Below are 14,347 nucleotides of genomic sequence, written 5' to 3' on the forward strand. Positions count from 1 at the left end.
AAAAAGGCTAAGCCCCAACTCCTCAAGGCCAGGTCTGAGGCTCTTCACTCCAAGGTCATCCACTGGGCTCCTCATCTGTGCTTTACGTTTGAGTAGGGGGTATGAACAAACAACGTTTCTGGTGGCCATCCATGAAGAAAAATGTGGCAATATGTAGCGGCTTTGTCGTGTGTGTAAATAAAGACCTCATCCTCATAAGATGTGGCTTCCAGCCGCTGCGATTCCCCATCGTCCCCCGGTCACACATTGCTTGATTTTGTGATTTTATCCAGGGAGGCAAGACAGACTAGTTCTTCAAAATGGCTCACTTCATCCATTGACCAAGCTTCTCTGCCAAAGTCACACAGAGAGAGGTGATGAATCACGATTCAATTCAGGATCCCCCTAATGACATTGTTTCCCGAGGGGGTCCACAATTCATTTCCGCCTTGAGGAAGAAAGTTTTGTCGACACCGTCAGCCACCCACAGCTGTCATCAGGAGGATCACACCTCAGTCAAATGACAGTCGGAGGTAGAACCAGAGACTAACTAGAGACTACGCTTCGTTGTCTCGTCCCCGGAACCCACCCACTCACATGGTCACCACATGGGTCGAGGTTGCCCACACCCTTCCTTCGGCGGTCTCTCTCTCTCCATTGCTGTTGCGGACGTTCATCGCAGGGTCGCTCCTCCAGTCCAGGCCAAAAAAGGTTTTGCTCTCACCACAAAGACTATCACCCACATCAACCCAAGCCCGATGCGCTTTGCAACCCCCAGGACTGAGAGTGCACGTTTCGTCGTTAGTAGAATCAAAAGCGGTGTGTGAGCAGAGCACACTCCCTCCTCCCTCCCCACCCCCCCCCCCCTTTGAAAGAAGTCCGTTGACAAAGGTCCGTAAGCTACTGGAGGTCCGTAGGGGGGGGCAAGCAGCCCCTAGTGATAGCTGCTTCATTTATCGAGACACACAGATATCCACGACTTTTTTTAATCGTTGGCCCTAGAGGGGGTACTGTGTGCACCGACAGATATGCCATGATCAGGTCGGGTTATGTTGTGCTCTTGAAAAGTTTTGATCCCTCACTACGTGGCGCTTTCATTTGTTCACTGCAGAACCTTTATCTCTGTCTCCCGGGTCGTGCAATTGGGTCCTACTTCCTAAGTGTCTGAGATCGTAACAGGAAGTGGTCAATACGTGCAGCATTATTGTTGCATGATATTTAAGTTGGTCCCCCTCATAAAAGACACAAAAAAATCCAAACATCTGTTAAGAGTCTCAAATGTTTTCGGCCATGTTCTGTTTACATTGAACACTAAAGAGTAAATGAGCTAAAACATGCAAACTCATCCTCAGGTTTTATACTGTTGTCACTATAAAGAAGGCGCAGTTCTGTCTTGCTACCACCAGGGGGCAGAAGAGAGCCACGGATCCAGAAGTCCTCTTCTACCAACATGCCGACGACTACCTGGGGAATTGTGAGGCAACAGCGTTTGGGCATTTGAGTGTCACGCCCAGCTGTTCTCTAGTTACCTTGAACCCTGACCTACACACACACACACACACATACACACCTACACAGACACACACACACACGCACACATGTACCCACCCAAATACAATCAATGTTTGCCGTGTAAGATCCACATGGCGACAGCTCATAAACACCACCTGGTGTGACTTTATGTCTGTATGTCCTCCTGCTCTCTGTCACTCTCCAAGTAAGAAGCCAGACAACCACCACTGATTGACATTAATATACAACAATCTGTGTCGGTTTATATTGTTGGAGTGATGCCTGGTTTGCTAATAACTCCAGCAACATCCCAACATCGCAAACACTAGCACTGACAGCCTTGCAAAATGTCTTTTCTGACTGATTTGATTTGTATCAACGTCACTGGAGTTGTATACCCGAGTGAAGACGGATCACAGATTAAACTCAAGCTATATATTTAAATAGTTTTCTGAGTCCCCATCTGGTTACAATATGTGTTCATTGTAGGTCTGAACAATAAAAGGGCCGCAAACAAACGGAGTCCTCATCCCAGAGAGACGCACAGGAAGAAACATGGAGCCAGGAGAGCTGAGGAGTACAAGTTTAAGTCAAATGTCCCATTAACTTGTGTTGAACAATTAAACTAATTGCAAGCCTCCTTTCCTTCAATTAATGCAATCTATGTATACATGAAGACACTGCTGTGTGATTGTGTGCTCTCTACGTTCATATTTGCTTTTATCATTTGTTTTCATTGTAATTTTAGTTATTTTTATTGCATAGCTTTTAGGATATTTTAACTATGTGTTGTAAAGCGTCTTTGAGTATTTTGAAAAGCGCTATAGAAATATAATGTATTATTATTATTATTATTATTATTATTATTAAACTGAATAACCGATGATTGAGTCAACATTTTCACAGATCAAAAAACAAAAATTATGTACATATTTAGTCAGGGCTGGTCACAAAACTGTTGATATACAGTAGGCTTCATGTATTTGGGGACGATGGGGAAACGGTCCCATACTGAGAAGTAAGATGAGTCATGAGACATTCTTGCCACACACATGAAATATATTTGAAAATGTAACCGAATGGCGGGAGAATCTCTTTAAAAAAAGTGTTTTAATACTTAAGTCTTCATTTCACTAAACACCAGTAGTGGGTGAACAAATGTTCAAATATTTACATTAACAACAGTGGGGGAAATGTGACCTAATCCTAAGTGTGATATATATAAATAAAAAATAGTTTGCTATTAGGAATCCTTTTGAAGGTTTTTATAATTTTTTGGACATCGATGAGAAACACTTTTATTTATGCTTGTAGACAACAAACACGAGCAAATCAGGATAATACCGGTCTTCCTGGAAATTATTTATGCTCTTCCCTCCTTATTTAATATCCTTCTCAAAAAGTTCAGCAGAAAACACTTCAAGTGAAAGACTTGAGATAATGTGTGTTTGACAAGCTTCAATAAATATAACACAAATACAGACAGTCACACACAGGCCGCCTTTGTCTTCTTAAATTCTTTAATCCAGAACACAACAATATCACTGGCTCTGTTCCCCCGTCCCTCCTCTGTTTGTGTGCTAATTTCGTCTGCGCTATATGTGTGTGTGTGAATCTGGGGCAGGAGAAGCCCTCGTCACATTAGTCACGCTCACGCGCATTAACACACGCTGCCGTCCGCTCTGCACACGCCTCACACAAAACCAACTGTTTGGACCTCTCGTCTTCACTGTGCTTAGTTTGAAGAGCAAAAGCTTGTTCAGGTCACCATTCCATGCAGAGCTCAACGCACAGAAATGATGCAACACCACAAATACAGCTCTACGTTACTGCTATGCGCTAAAAATAAAGCACAAAATTACCCACTTAAATATCATATTTACTGTGATCCGGATGAGGATGATGATTGGTAATGCTACACTGCTCTAGTGACTGTTTAGTAATGGTATGTAAACACTTTATTTTGAGCAAAGAGCCGTTACTTTTGTTTTCACTATCAAGCAAACAACAGAGGATGTACAGAAGATGAACCCACAAAGATTCACCCACGCTTTATTCCTGGTTAACATTTTGCATTTTATTCACCTTTTATTCCTGGCATTTTGTGTCTGAACCTGGAGCTGAAGGAGAACATCCTCCCAGTTCAGCTGAAGATGAGCCCACGAGTATTCATGAGTATAACATGGCTACAGAATTGGAGCTTAAAGTGAGGAAAAGTTCATTGAAAGTCAGCCGAGGAACCGGGTTGTTTCAGCACCTTGGACAGAGCCCACTTAAACAGGATTAACCTGTTCTGCACCCAGGTTTCAAAACGCTTTCATTCAAAACATGACTTTAGATCTCCTCAGATCAGTCCGATCCATTTTAATACAACCGTTTTATGAACATCAAAACCAACATGACATAACAGCATGTTGACACATTTGGAGTGAACTGTCGAGCATGCAAGAAACGATAACTAAGTAATAAAACCACTGTCAGCGGGGACATAGGACTAATACTCTAATAAAATATTATTACGCTGACACTGACAGGCTTTGACTGCTCAAAGCACCACAGCTCTCTCGCTTTATGAGGCGTCAATTACTGTCTCTGAACATAGTGTGTGAAGTCTAGAGGTGTGTCTCGTGTGAACCATTCAACAGAATGTAAAACACTGTGTTGCATTATTAAGTCAAAGCAACACGTTCAGCTGACTTCAGCAGCTCATGCCATGGATACCGCAGCTGATTGGTTTTACTGCCAGTGTACTGAAAAACAGCTGTGGTCCGTGCACACAGAGCAGATTAGTCAGTAAAGCTCTACTTGATCCAGGGGAAGACTGGTTCTGAAAGATGTTAGCTTTTAAATTTCCAGTAACGCAAAACTTCTTCTGAAAGCAGAAACCAGGCGACCATCAGATACCTCCATAACTGCTGAGCTCAGACTGACCAGGCTCTTCTTTTTGAAGTCAAAGATATGATCATCAAGCCACCTGATGTGCAATGTGTCGGGCTCCGGCTCTGCTCCTCCTGCCAGAGCATTGCCACAACGTATGGAGGTGTGAAGAAATCAGCATTGGACTCTAATGTGATTTAGAACGTAGTCGGATTGTGTAACAGCGTCCAATGCTCCCGCTCCTCCACATCTGTTAATTACTCATGACAACGTGTTCTTACTTAAACTCCAGTGAGGTTCTGATCTGACGAGCATTTTGAAATGTTCTCTGTCAAAACGTTCTGCGTCAAAATGTTCTGCATCAAAACATTCTGCGTCGAAACATTCTGCTTTGAAACATTCTGCTTTGAAACGTTCTGCATCAAAATGTTCTGCGTCAAAACGTTCTGCATCAAAACGTTCTGCGTCAAAACATTCTGCATCAAAACGTTCTGCGTCAAAACATTCTGCATCAAAACGTTCTGCGTCGAAACATTCTGCTTTGAAACGTTCTGCATCAAAACGTTTTGCGTCAAAACGTTCTGCGTCAAAATGTTCTGCATGGAAACGTTTTGCGTGGAAACGTTCTGCGTTGAAACATTCTGCGTCGTAATGTTCTGCGTCAAAACGTTCTGCGTCAGAACGTTCTGCGCCGAAATGTTCTGCGTTGAAATGTTCTGCGTTGAAATGTTCTGCGTTGAAATGTTCTTCGTCAAAACGTTCTGCGTTGAAACATTCTGCATAGAAACGTTCTGTGTCGAAGTGCATGTCCTTGTTCACGACCACCAGTTTATTTTAAATTCAGTGTAATATTTAAAAATACTGAAAGTGTGCAAAAACTTGCCGATAGTTGTAATGATAGGAATTCTGTGGCGGGGGGGGGGGGCGGGGGGATTGTGCGGATTGGGCGGGTTGGGCGGATTGGGCGGGGCCTCCTGTAATCAGAAGACCGGCGGTTTGATGTCGGTCTCCTCCAGTCCAACAATGGCCTTTTCCATCAGTGTGTGAACGGGCGAATGTTGACGATCTAGCGCACAGCGCTTTGCGTGATCAGTCCTAGTCCGTCGTTCCGGGTCTGTGGCCTGACTTTCTACCAAATTTCTCCTGAATCTGTTACCAGGTTTTTCAGATGTTCTGCTATCTACAGACAAACATGAAAATACGACTTCATTGGTGAAAGCAAGCTTTGCTTAGAACCGTCAAAATGACAGAAAGAGTAACTATCTAATTTGAATTCCTTTGGCATTGAGGCAGTATAAGGTAATGTAAGTGTAAGGTGATAATGCGATAACATCCATTGCTTAATTTCCCGCGGTTCATGCAGGCCTGCAGCGTGCCGGGCTCAGCCATAATCCTCAACATGACAGCGGGGTACAATAAACAGGGATTGCTTTACATCATTTACGACCACTCTGCTATTCATTCAGAGGCAACGAACTTCTGCCGAGTTCCCAAAATTCTCCGGTGCACAGGCCTGCTCTTAATGTGTTACCTGTAATTCTGCAGACGGCGAGGCCCTTCCCCTCCTCTTGGCGGAGAATAATTTCCACAGCCGGCCCCACAGGAAAGTGGCCATCAGACACACGCTCCCTAATATCCAAATATCTTTATCCCTCAGGACGTTCTCCATGATGGCAAAACCTTCCTCTTCCTGCCCCCGCGGCGTCCGCCTGCACCGGCCGCCCGTCTTTATCTCGGCCGCTCGTGGCAAAATGCGTCTCAGGTGGCAGGCACACAAGTTGTTGACATGGGGCCAGGCAGCGGGGGTTGATTATGAACTAGTCGGGCTCCTGTGGCCGCGCATTGAATATTCAGTCTCTTGCTCGACACAAGAACGGGGAGTCGTTGCTGTCCAAGCCACATGGCCACCAAGCCAACCGTTCGCCCGCCAACCCGGCTTCCTCCCTGCCTCCCACCCCGGGACCTAAAAGGATAGAACATGCCGTCTCTGAGAGCAGAAGGGGACAGGTGGTGTCGGGTTCAGGGTGTCGTTGCTGTTCGCAGAATCGCATGCTGGCATGTCAGTGAGACCGCTGCGGTATGCTTTAACTTCGGACACAGCACTTGATGCGTGCTCCTGAGGATAACTGACGAGCAGGCCCTTCGCCCGTGTTTCTCTACACCCCCACAGGTTGGAACACGAGCTGAGTCGCGTGCATGCATCGTTGCAGACGGCCTACAACGGCAGACATGACGACGGCCGTGGACAAACGCCCGCATCCATGTGGTGCGGAGTTGGACGGGTCAAATAAGATGGACACTCTGGCGAAGATAGAGAAGGAGGTACGAGTGAAGAGCATATGTTCTGATCCTAAAAAGGAAAAAACAAACCAGAAAAAACACTGCGGTTCCTCTTTTGCGTGGTCGGTGCACGCCACCAATAGACGAAGACGTGCAGAGCTTTTCCATTTGTGCTCTCAGCAGAGGACAGCAGAGTGTCCTTTTGGACTTTAAGTGCCTGTCTGGAAAGTAGCTGGTGATTTATGCCGGGTGGTGGAATGAAACCACCGCAGACAAGCAGATCAGATCCCTCCCCATGACCTTAACAGTATGACTTATGTAACTGGTGCCTTTACACATCTCTTAAAGAGAAGGTGAGACACGTGTTGTGTCCTTTGAAGGGATTCGGGTTGCTTGACGACCTCAGGAAATCAGAGAGAAATATGAACACCCCCGTTTTTGCTTGAATTTCAGAATATGCTAAATAAAACCTCTTACGCGGTGGAGCGTGGGAATTGCTGATGGTCGATGGTATTTCGATCTCGATTACTGAATAATTCTATGAAGCACACATTTCTTACTTATGGCAGCCATTTTTAGGAGATGGTTAGAAGATTTGCTCAAGGAAATTCCCCAATCTGCAGCAGGTCAAAAACAAGCTTTGTTTAACGGGCAGAAACAGGTGTGTGTGTGTGTGTGTGTTGTTGGGGGTGGGGGGGTGTTACAGGGCAGGACCCCCCGGGGGAGGGTAAATAATCTCAGTCGGGCATCTGAGGAGATCCCCAGGGATCAGGGCCGGAGTGACAGCGTTTCTTAATGAAACTGGTGGATCTGGTGGCTGACCCGCATGTGTGTGCCGCGTGGAGCGGTTTTGTTGAAAGGGAAGAAAAGGTCAGGTAGTGGAGCGAAAGTTCTACTGAGGTCAGAGGTCAGAGATAGAGAGGAAAGTGTGTGAGTTATTCGCTTGTCGCTATGATAGGCTGAGGAGCTCAAATTACCCACGGTGCCTCCCATGTAACCGTAACGTTCCCCTCAGCGTCCTCTGGTGGTCACTTCAAAAGCACCAGTGGTCTGTAGTTGGACAAGACCAAAGATACATCAACCAAATCCCCAACAGAATATATACAACACTGTTCTCCACTCAGACTGACAGTAGCTGCGCTCCATCAGAACCACACATATAATATATGTATATAGATGCATATATATATATTTATGTATATATATTTTTATATATTACCGTTCAAAAGTTTGGGGTCATCCAGACAATTTCGTGTCTTCCATGAAAACTCACTTTTATTTATCAAATGAATTGAAAATTGAATAGAAAATATAGTCAAGACATTGACAAGGTTAGAAATAATGATTAATATTTGAAGTATTAATTTTGTTCTTCAAGCTCAAAGGAAGGCCAGTTGTATAGTTTATATCACCAGCATAACTGTTTTCAGCTGTGCTAACAGAATTGCACCAGGGTTTTCTAATCAGATATTCGTCTTCTAAGGTGATTAGCAAACACAATGTACCATTAGAACACTGGAGTGATAGTTGATGGAAATGGGCCTCTATACACCTATGGAGATATTTCATTAGAAACCAGACGTTTCCACCTAGAATAGTCATTTACCACATTAACAATGTATAGTGTGTATTTTTGATTAATGTTATCTTTATTGAAAAAACAGTGCTTTTCTTTGAAAAATAAAGACATTTCTAAGTGAGCCCAAACTTTTGAACGGTAGTGTATATATATATATATATGTACACATATATGCTACACTAGTTCACTGGTTTGCATGCTACTAATTTGTTTTAAATAGCAGCTTTCCGACAACAAGTAAAACCAAATACACCGCCAAAATTGGCAAAAACACATTTGCCTTGTTACTGTTAAATCCCTGAGTACGTACTGTATATTTACCGCAAAAACAAATTGTCATAAACCTAATGGACATGTTTTTATTGGCTTATGTCCTCCTCAATAATCACAAGCAGCTGTTTGAATCCTTTTATCCATGGGACCTGATTGGCAGCTAGCAAAGTAAAAACGTTATGTCAACTTCAGTGTCGAGGACTATTACCTTTCTAAAAAACATGTTCATGTAAGTCACATTTACTGAATGTTAAGTACACGGTGAAGTACTGGTACCTGTAACTGTTTTGTCACTTAACAATATGTATTTAGAAAAATGAATCCCGCAAGTTTAACCTCACCTCACCCCCTAGTTCATTGGAGCCGACCTCCCCTGCTGCAGAGTTGTTTAGTGGAATATTTTACATTGTATGTTTGTTTTTTTGGGAGTTGCTCAGTGGTTTAAATCAACATTGAACATCATTTGTAAACTAAACTGGCCCAGGGCCGCCCATCCTGCGGCAACGAGATCTGTGTGTGTTTAGCAAGTGCAAAACCTTCTTGTCAGTCTATGGTTTGCTGTGTGTGTGTTCTGTGTGAAGGTCCAGACAAGACATTTAAAGAGCTGCAGCTCCCTCTAGTGAGGTCGTTGCATGTTGTGCCGGAAAACAGGTGCAGAGAACCAGAATAGTTTCCTGTGGTTTATTTCAGTTCCTGTCTTCCTCCCCTTTGCACACTCTGCTGTGTGTGGCTCTGGTTGAACACATGGCAGCTTTGCCATCAGGGGGCACAATATTGTTACAGAGTCATTCCCATGTAATGTAACTCCTATAAATACCTGATGTACGACGGAACAAACAAAAGCCCTCCCAGTCGCTCATTAATTGATTTTAGGGAATCACACTGGAGTTTTTTCTAATTGAGCCAATTTATTTTAAAAAATGGTGATTTGTTTTCAAAAACACCATTGCATGCTTTGGAAAAGCAACAATTTCAGCAGAGGGGCTGAAAATGCAAAAATAAAGCACAATGTTGTTTTATCTCACAGAAAAATGAGTATTTTCAAGATTTGATCAAGTAGATCCAGTTAAATACAGCAATAGGGTGGCAGAGTTCATATTCAGGTTGCTCACACTGCAACCAGAGCAGCTTCATCTCAAGGAGGAAGGTGCTCGGGAGTATCGGGAAAGTGATCAACGTATCTAGGAATCACGGATGTATCGGATCTGGCCCACTTGAAGGCAGTGCACGTTACCTGCTGGTTTCCTCCCTCCAGCTCCACGTGTTTGAGCTCCCAGAAGCAGCGCATGGTCTCCACCTTCTCCAGGTGTCGGTAGAAGGCCAGCCGGCCCAGACGGAGGCTGTTGCTTCGGTTGCGGATGGCCTTCAGCCCCTCCATCTTTTCAACGATGGGGGACATGGGTATTGGGGGCGGCAAGGCAGTCGACAGGAGTTTGACATTCGTCTTGCCAGAAACAGACTCATTACACAGAGTGTTGTCTGACCTGAAATCACAACAAGCCGTTTATTAACGTCTTTCCACTAAAATATATCATTACATTCACCATTAATCCAGCAACACAGCAGCTCTTCAATATGTACACTCGTTTTTTTTCTATCTCTGACACAAAACATCCATTTATATAAATGGTGCCAATTTGTAAATGTGATGCTTTTCTGGTTCAAATCTTTGTGAATGTAATATATTTGGGTTTTTAAATCGTTTAACAGGCAAAACAAGCATCACGTTGGGTTTCTGTTAAATTTTGATGGGCCGCACATTTTCTATAAATGTATGTGTACATTTTATTCTCAGAATTTCAGCTGAAACTGAGTCAACACTTTTTTATGCAAACGTTCTAAACACAACTTACTTCCAGCCCCCTTTGCTTTGCTTTTTTTAAGCGTAAACTTAATATATTTGTGTTTTGTACTGTTGCTTGGACCAAAGAAGCAATTTGAAGACCTTAATTCAATGTTTAATGTCGTACATAAAGTGCCTAAACTTGGAAAACAATATTGAACCCAAAGGGTAAAATATGTTAGTAAATATTTAAACTTTCAGAAACTGATTAACATTTGTCTCTATTTTCTGGTATTTCACAAATAGAGGAATAATCTGCTGGGTAATTGATAACAACATTTAAAAAATGAAATTAATCTTTGATTAGAGCTCAATTTAATAAAGACAATTAAGACATATGTATCTATAGGGGTGATTTTGCACACAGTGAATTACCTCAAATAAATGTATGTACTGCATCATATTGATGCAAAAAGCTCCTTGAAATCCGTCAGGATTGCCATAAAACATGTGGCATAGTTTTAAACATTGCTTTCACTTCATGCAACCACTGAGATTAAAAAGATTGCTGCACTGTTAATATAAAGGGAAGAGCAACATCTCTTGCCTGATCTGATTGCCCAACTCTAATCTGCGCTGTTGAAATTGCACCATATGCAGTCTCTCCGATCCAAGTGGGATGACTGACGATGGGTGGAGAAATCCACCCTGACGCCTGATGGCGACACCTGGCTTTCTGCTTCTTTCTACCTGTTGAGCCTCTGGGGGCGTCATGGAAGATCACTGGGGATATTTATACCTCCTGCCTTTTGCTTGACAATTACAGACGTCAGAGAAGAGGGGCTGTAGTTTCAGCACAGCGCAGGAATTCGACTGTGTGTTGCAGCCAGGGCTGATTTGTAGCATCTCAGGGTAGGATTTCAACTTCAGGGCTAAAACCAAAACAGTGTGTCACTCATATTTTTGTTGGACTTTTTACATTTGGGGATTCATTTACTCATTCTATAACTTATTTATTTATTTACTTTTATGAATTTACTTCCCCATGGTTAGGAGAATGTGTTTGGGATGCAGATGCACCAACTGTGCTGATCCATATTGTTAATTAATAGGTGCGTATAGCTCCATGGACAAGGTGATTTTAATGTGTGTGTTCAAGGCAAGGTATTTTCATAATTGGGGAATTCTAGAATTAAATTAAAAAACCATGACAAATGAAGAGACCAGACTTCACTACATTATGCAGATCTCACTATACATGTAAATTAAATAGAATCATTTTGAAGATTAACATGTTTGAACACCATCTCCCGGTACTCACCTGAGTAACTCACTGAAAAAGTTATGTGCACCCCTGACTATGATACATGTTTTAGACACATGTTTATTATGACTATATTTATGTAAATGTTACATGGTAATACATCTTTAATTTGTTTAAGAATAAATGTTAATGTCGGTGTCTAATTTGTAGTTTTTTTGACATAAATAAATAAAATAAAATAACAATATATATATAAATATATATACATATACATTACTGCTATATATACATTCCTGCTTTTACATCATAAATAAGCTGAGAATGTCCTCTACCTCTCACTGTAGGACACAACAGGTGTCCAGCCTGACCACCACTGAGCCTGTTCTTTTAAATTAAGTATTTTGAGGAAGGTCTTTTAAAGAAACTTCTGCCTGCTGTGACGGTGCCAGCAGATGAGATTGATCACAGAGAGACGCTCCTGAGAGACCCTGTGACCCATGGTCACTCACTTTAAAGGGCTTTATTTTGGGTCTTCCCCAGGACAGGGCGAAGGTCAGGGGGAACACTATCACCAGAAATGGCCCGGAAAAAGTGTTAGGAGGCAGGAGGCAGGAGGCAGGAGGCAGGAGGCAGGAGGCAGGAGGCAGGAGGCAGGAGCCGTCACGCGGCTTGTTGTCGGACAGGAATTAGGAAGTTGAACAGTTTGCTTTCCATTGTGCTCACGTTGACTCATTACAGTTGTCCCCTCCCCCCCCCCCCCCACACACACACAGACAGAGTGGAATCACAGATGGAGCAGCGCGACACCAGGCGCCTATGGCAGGGGCTACGGACTATCACAAACTACCAGAGCAGACCCCGCGCAATGGTGAGTGCCGACGCATCCCTAGCGGACGACCTGAACTCATTTTATGCACGGTTTGAGGCTAGCAACAACAGCGCTAGCAACAACACCGTTAGCGTGATGAACACACACTCTCTGTGACCGAGCACAGTGTGAGGAGGGCTCTGTTGAGGGTGAACACCAGGAAAGCTGCAGGTCCAGATGGCATATCTGTACTGAAGACCTGTGCTAACCAGCTAGCTCCAGTGTTCACCACAATATTCAACCTCTCCCTGGCTGAGTCCGAGGTCCCCGCCTGCTTCAAGAGATCCACTATTGTCCCTGTGCCCAAGAATGCTTCTCCAGCATGTATGAATGACTACCGACCGGTGGCCCTCACCTCGGTGGTCATGAAATGCTTTGAGAGGCTGATAAAGGACTACATCTGCGCCTTCCTCCTTCCTCCATGGACCCGCTGCAGTTTGCTTATCGCCCAAACAGATCCACGGATGATGCTGTCTCCCAGGTACTGCACACCACACTCTCTCATCTGGACAGCCAGAAGGGGCTATGTGAGACTACTGTTCATTGATTATAGTTCAGCTTTCAACACCATAGTCCCTCCAGACTGGCCGGCAAGCTGATTGAGCTGGGACTGAACCCTGTGTGCTTGGATCCTGGACTTCCTGACCGCCAGGCCACAGGTGGTCAGGGTGGGCAGACACACCTCCAAATCCCTCACCCTGAACACAGGATCCCCAGGGTTGCGTCCTCAGCCCCCTACTGTACTCCCTGTACACACATGACTGTGTGGCCAGGTTCAACTCCAATACCATCATCAAGTTTGCGGATGACACAGTGGTGGTGGGCCTGATCTCCGAAGGCCTACCTGGAGGAAGTTGCTGATCTGTCACTCTGGTGCCAGGACAACAGCCTCATCATGAATGTCACCAAAACTAAGGAGCTGATTGTGGACTTTAGGAGGGTACAACAACAGAGGACGTACTCACCACTGGGGATTAACGGGACTACTGTGGAGAGGTTGAGCGGGTATAAATACCTGGGAGTCCACATCACCGAGGATCTGACATGGTCAACAAACACAGACACTCTGGTGAGAAAGGCAAGGCAGCGCCTCTACCACCTCAGGCAGCTGAGGAAATTTAAAGTTTCCCAGAGGATCCTTCAGTCCTTCTACTCTGGAGCTGTAGAGAGCGTCCTGACAGGAAGCATCACAGCCTGGTTTGGCAACTGCTCCGCTCAGGACAGGAAGGCTCTGCAGAGAGTAGTGCGTCGGCTGAGCGCACTATTGGAACTACACTCCCACCCTGCAGGACTTGTACACCAGGAGGTGCAGAACCAGAGCCGGCAGGATCATGAAGGATCCTCACCACCCCAACAACAGACTGTTTCAGCTGCTGCGGTCAGGCAGGCGCCCGTAGTCACGCTGCAAGAACAGAGAGACTGAGACGGAGTTTCTTTCCTCAGGCCATCAGGATTGTGAACTCCGACCTCACCAGGACCCCCACATAGACCCACACAACTGCCCCTCTTAGGCACACACACACACACACACACACACACACACACACACTTACTGTAAATATTGTGTTGTTTTTTATTTGTAAATAGTGTGTACTTGTTGCCCTTGCACATTCCTGCTGAGCATTGCCACTTTCATTTCACTGCACACCCTGTGTGTGTATGTGACAAATAAAACATCTTGAATCTTGAATCTTGAATCTTGAATCTTGAATCTTGAATCTTCCACCCCCACCCCCACCCCCATGCGCGTCAGTAGCAAGAGCGTCACTGCTGATGCTGGAGTTTGTGTATGTTTACAGAGTTTGGCGGCACTCTCTAATTCCCCCCTCTATAAAACGGCAGGGGGGTTCCTATCTGTCTTCTTTGTCATAATCCCTTCATGTAACTGATAGGAAGTCCCGCATGAGTCTCATAACTCTTAGAGTAGCAATG

General features: G+C 44.4%; 1 protein-coding gene across 1 annotated transcript in view; it reads right to left on the reverse strand.

The window, feature by feature from the left end:
* Positions 1-14,347, reverse strand: part of mylk4b (myosin light chain kinase family, member 4b) — a 34,233-nt gene that overhangs the window by 16,681 nt on the left and 3,205 nt on the right. The window contains exon 2 of the mRNA XM_056414532.1: positions 9,735-9,984. Coding sequence (XP_056270507.1) covers positions 9,735-9,984 — 250 coding nt within the window. The remainder of the gene's footprint in view (positions 1-9,734; positions 9,985-14,347) is intronic.

The sequence above is a fragment of the Pseudoliparis swirei genome, chromosome 5 (assembly GCF_029220125.1).
Source record: "Pseudoliparis swirei isolate HS2019 ecotype Mariana Trench chromosome 5, NWPU_hadal_v1, whole genome shotgun sequence".
NCBI lineage: Eukaryota > Metazoa > Chordata > Actinopteri > Perciformes > Liparidae > Pseudoliparis > Pseudoliparis swirei.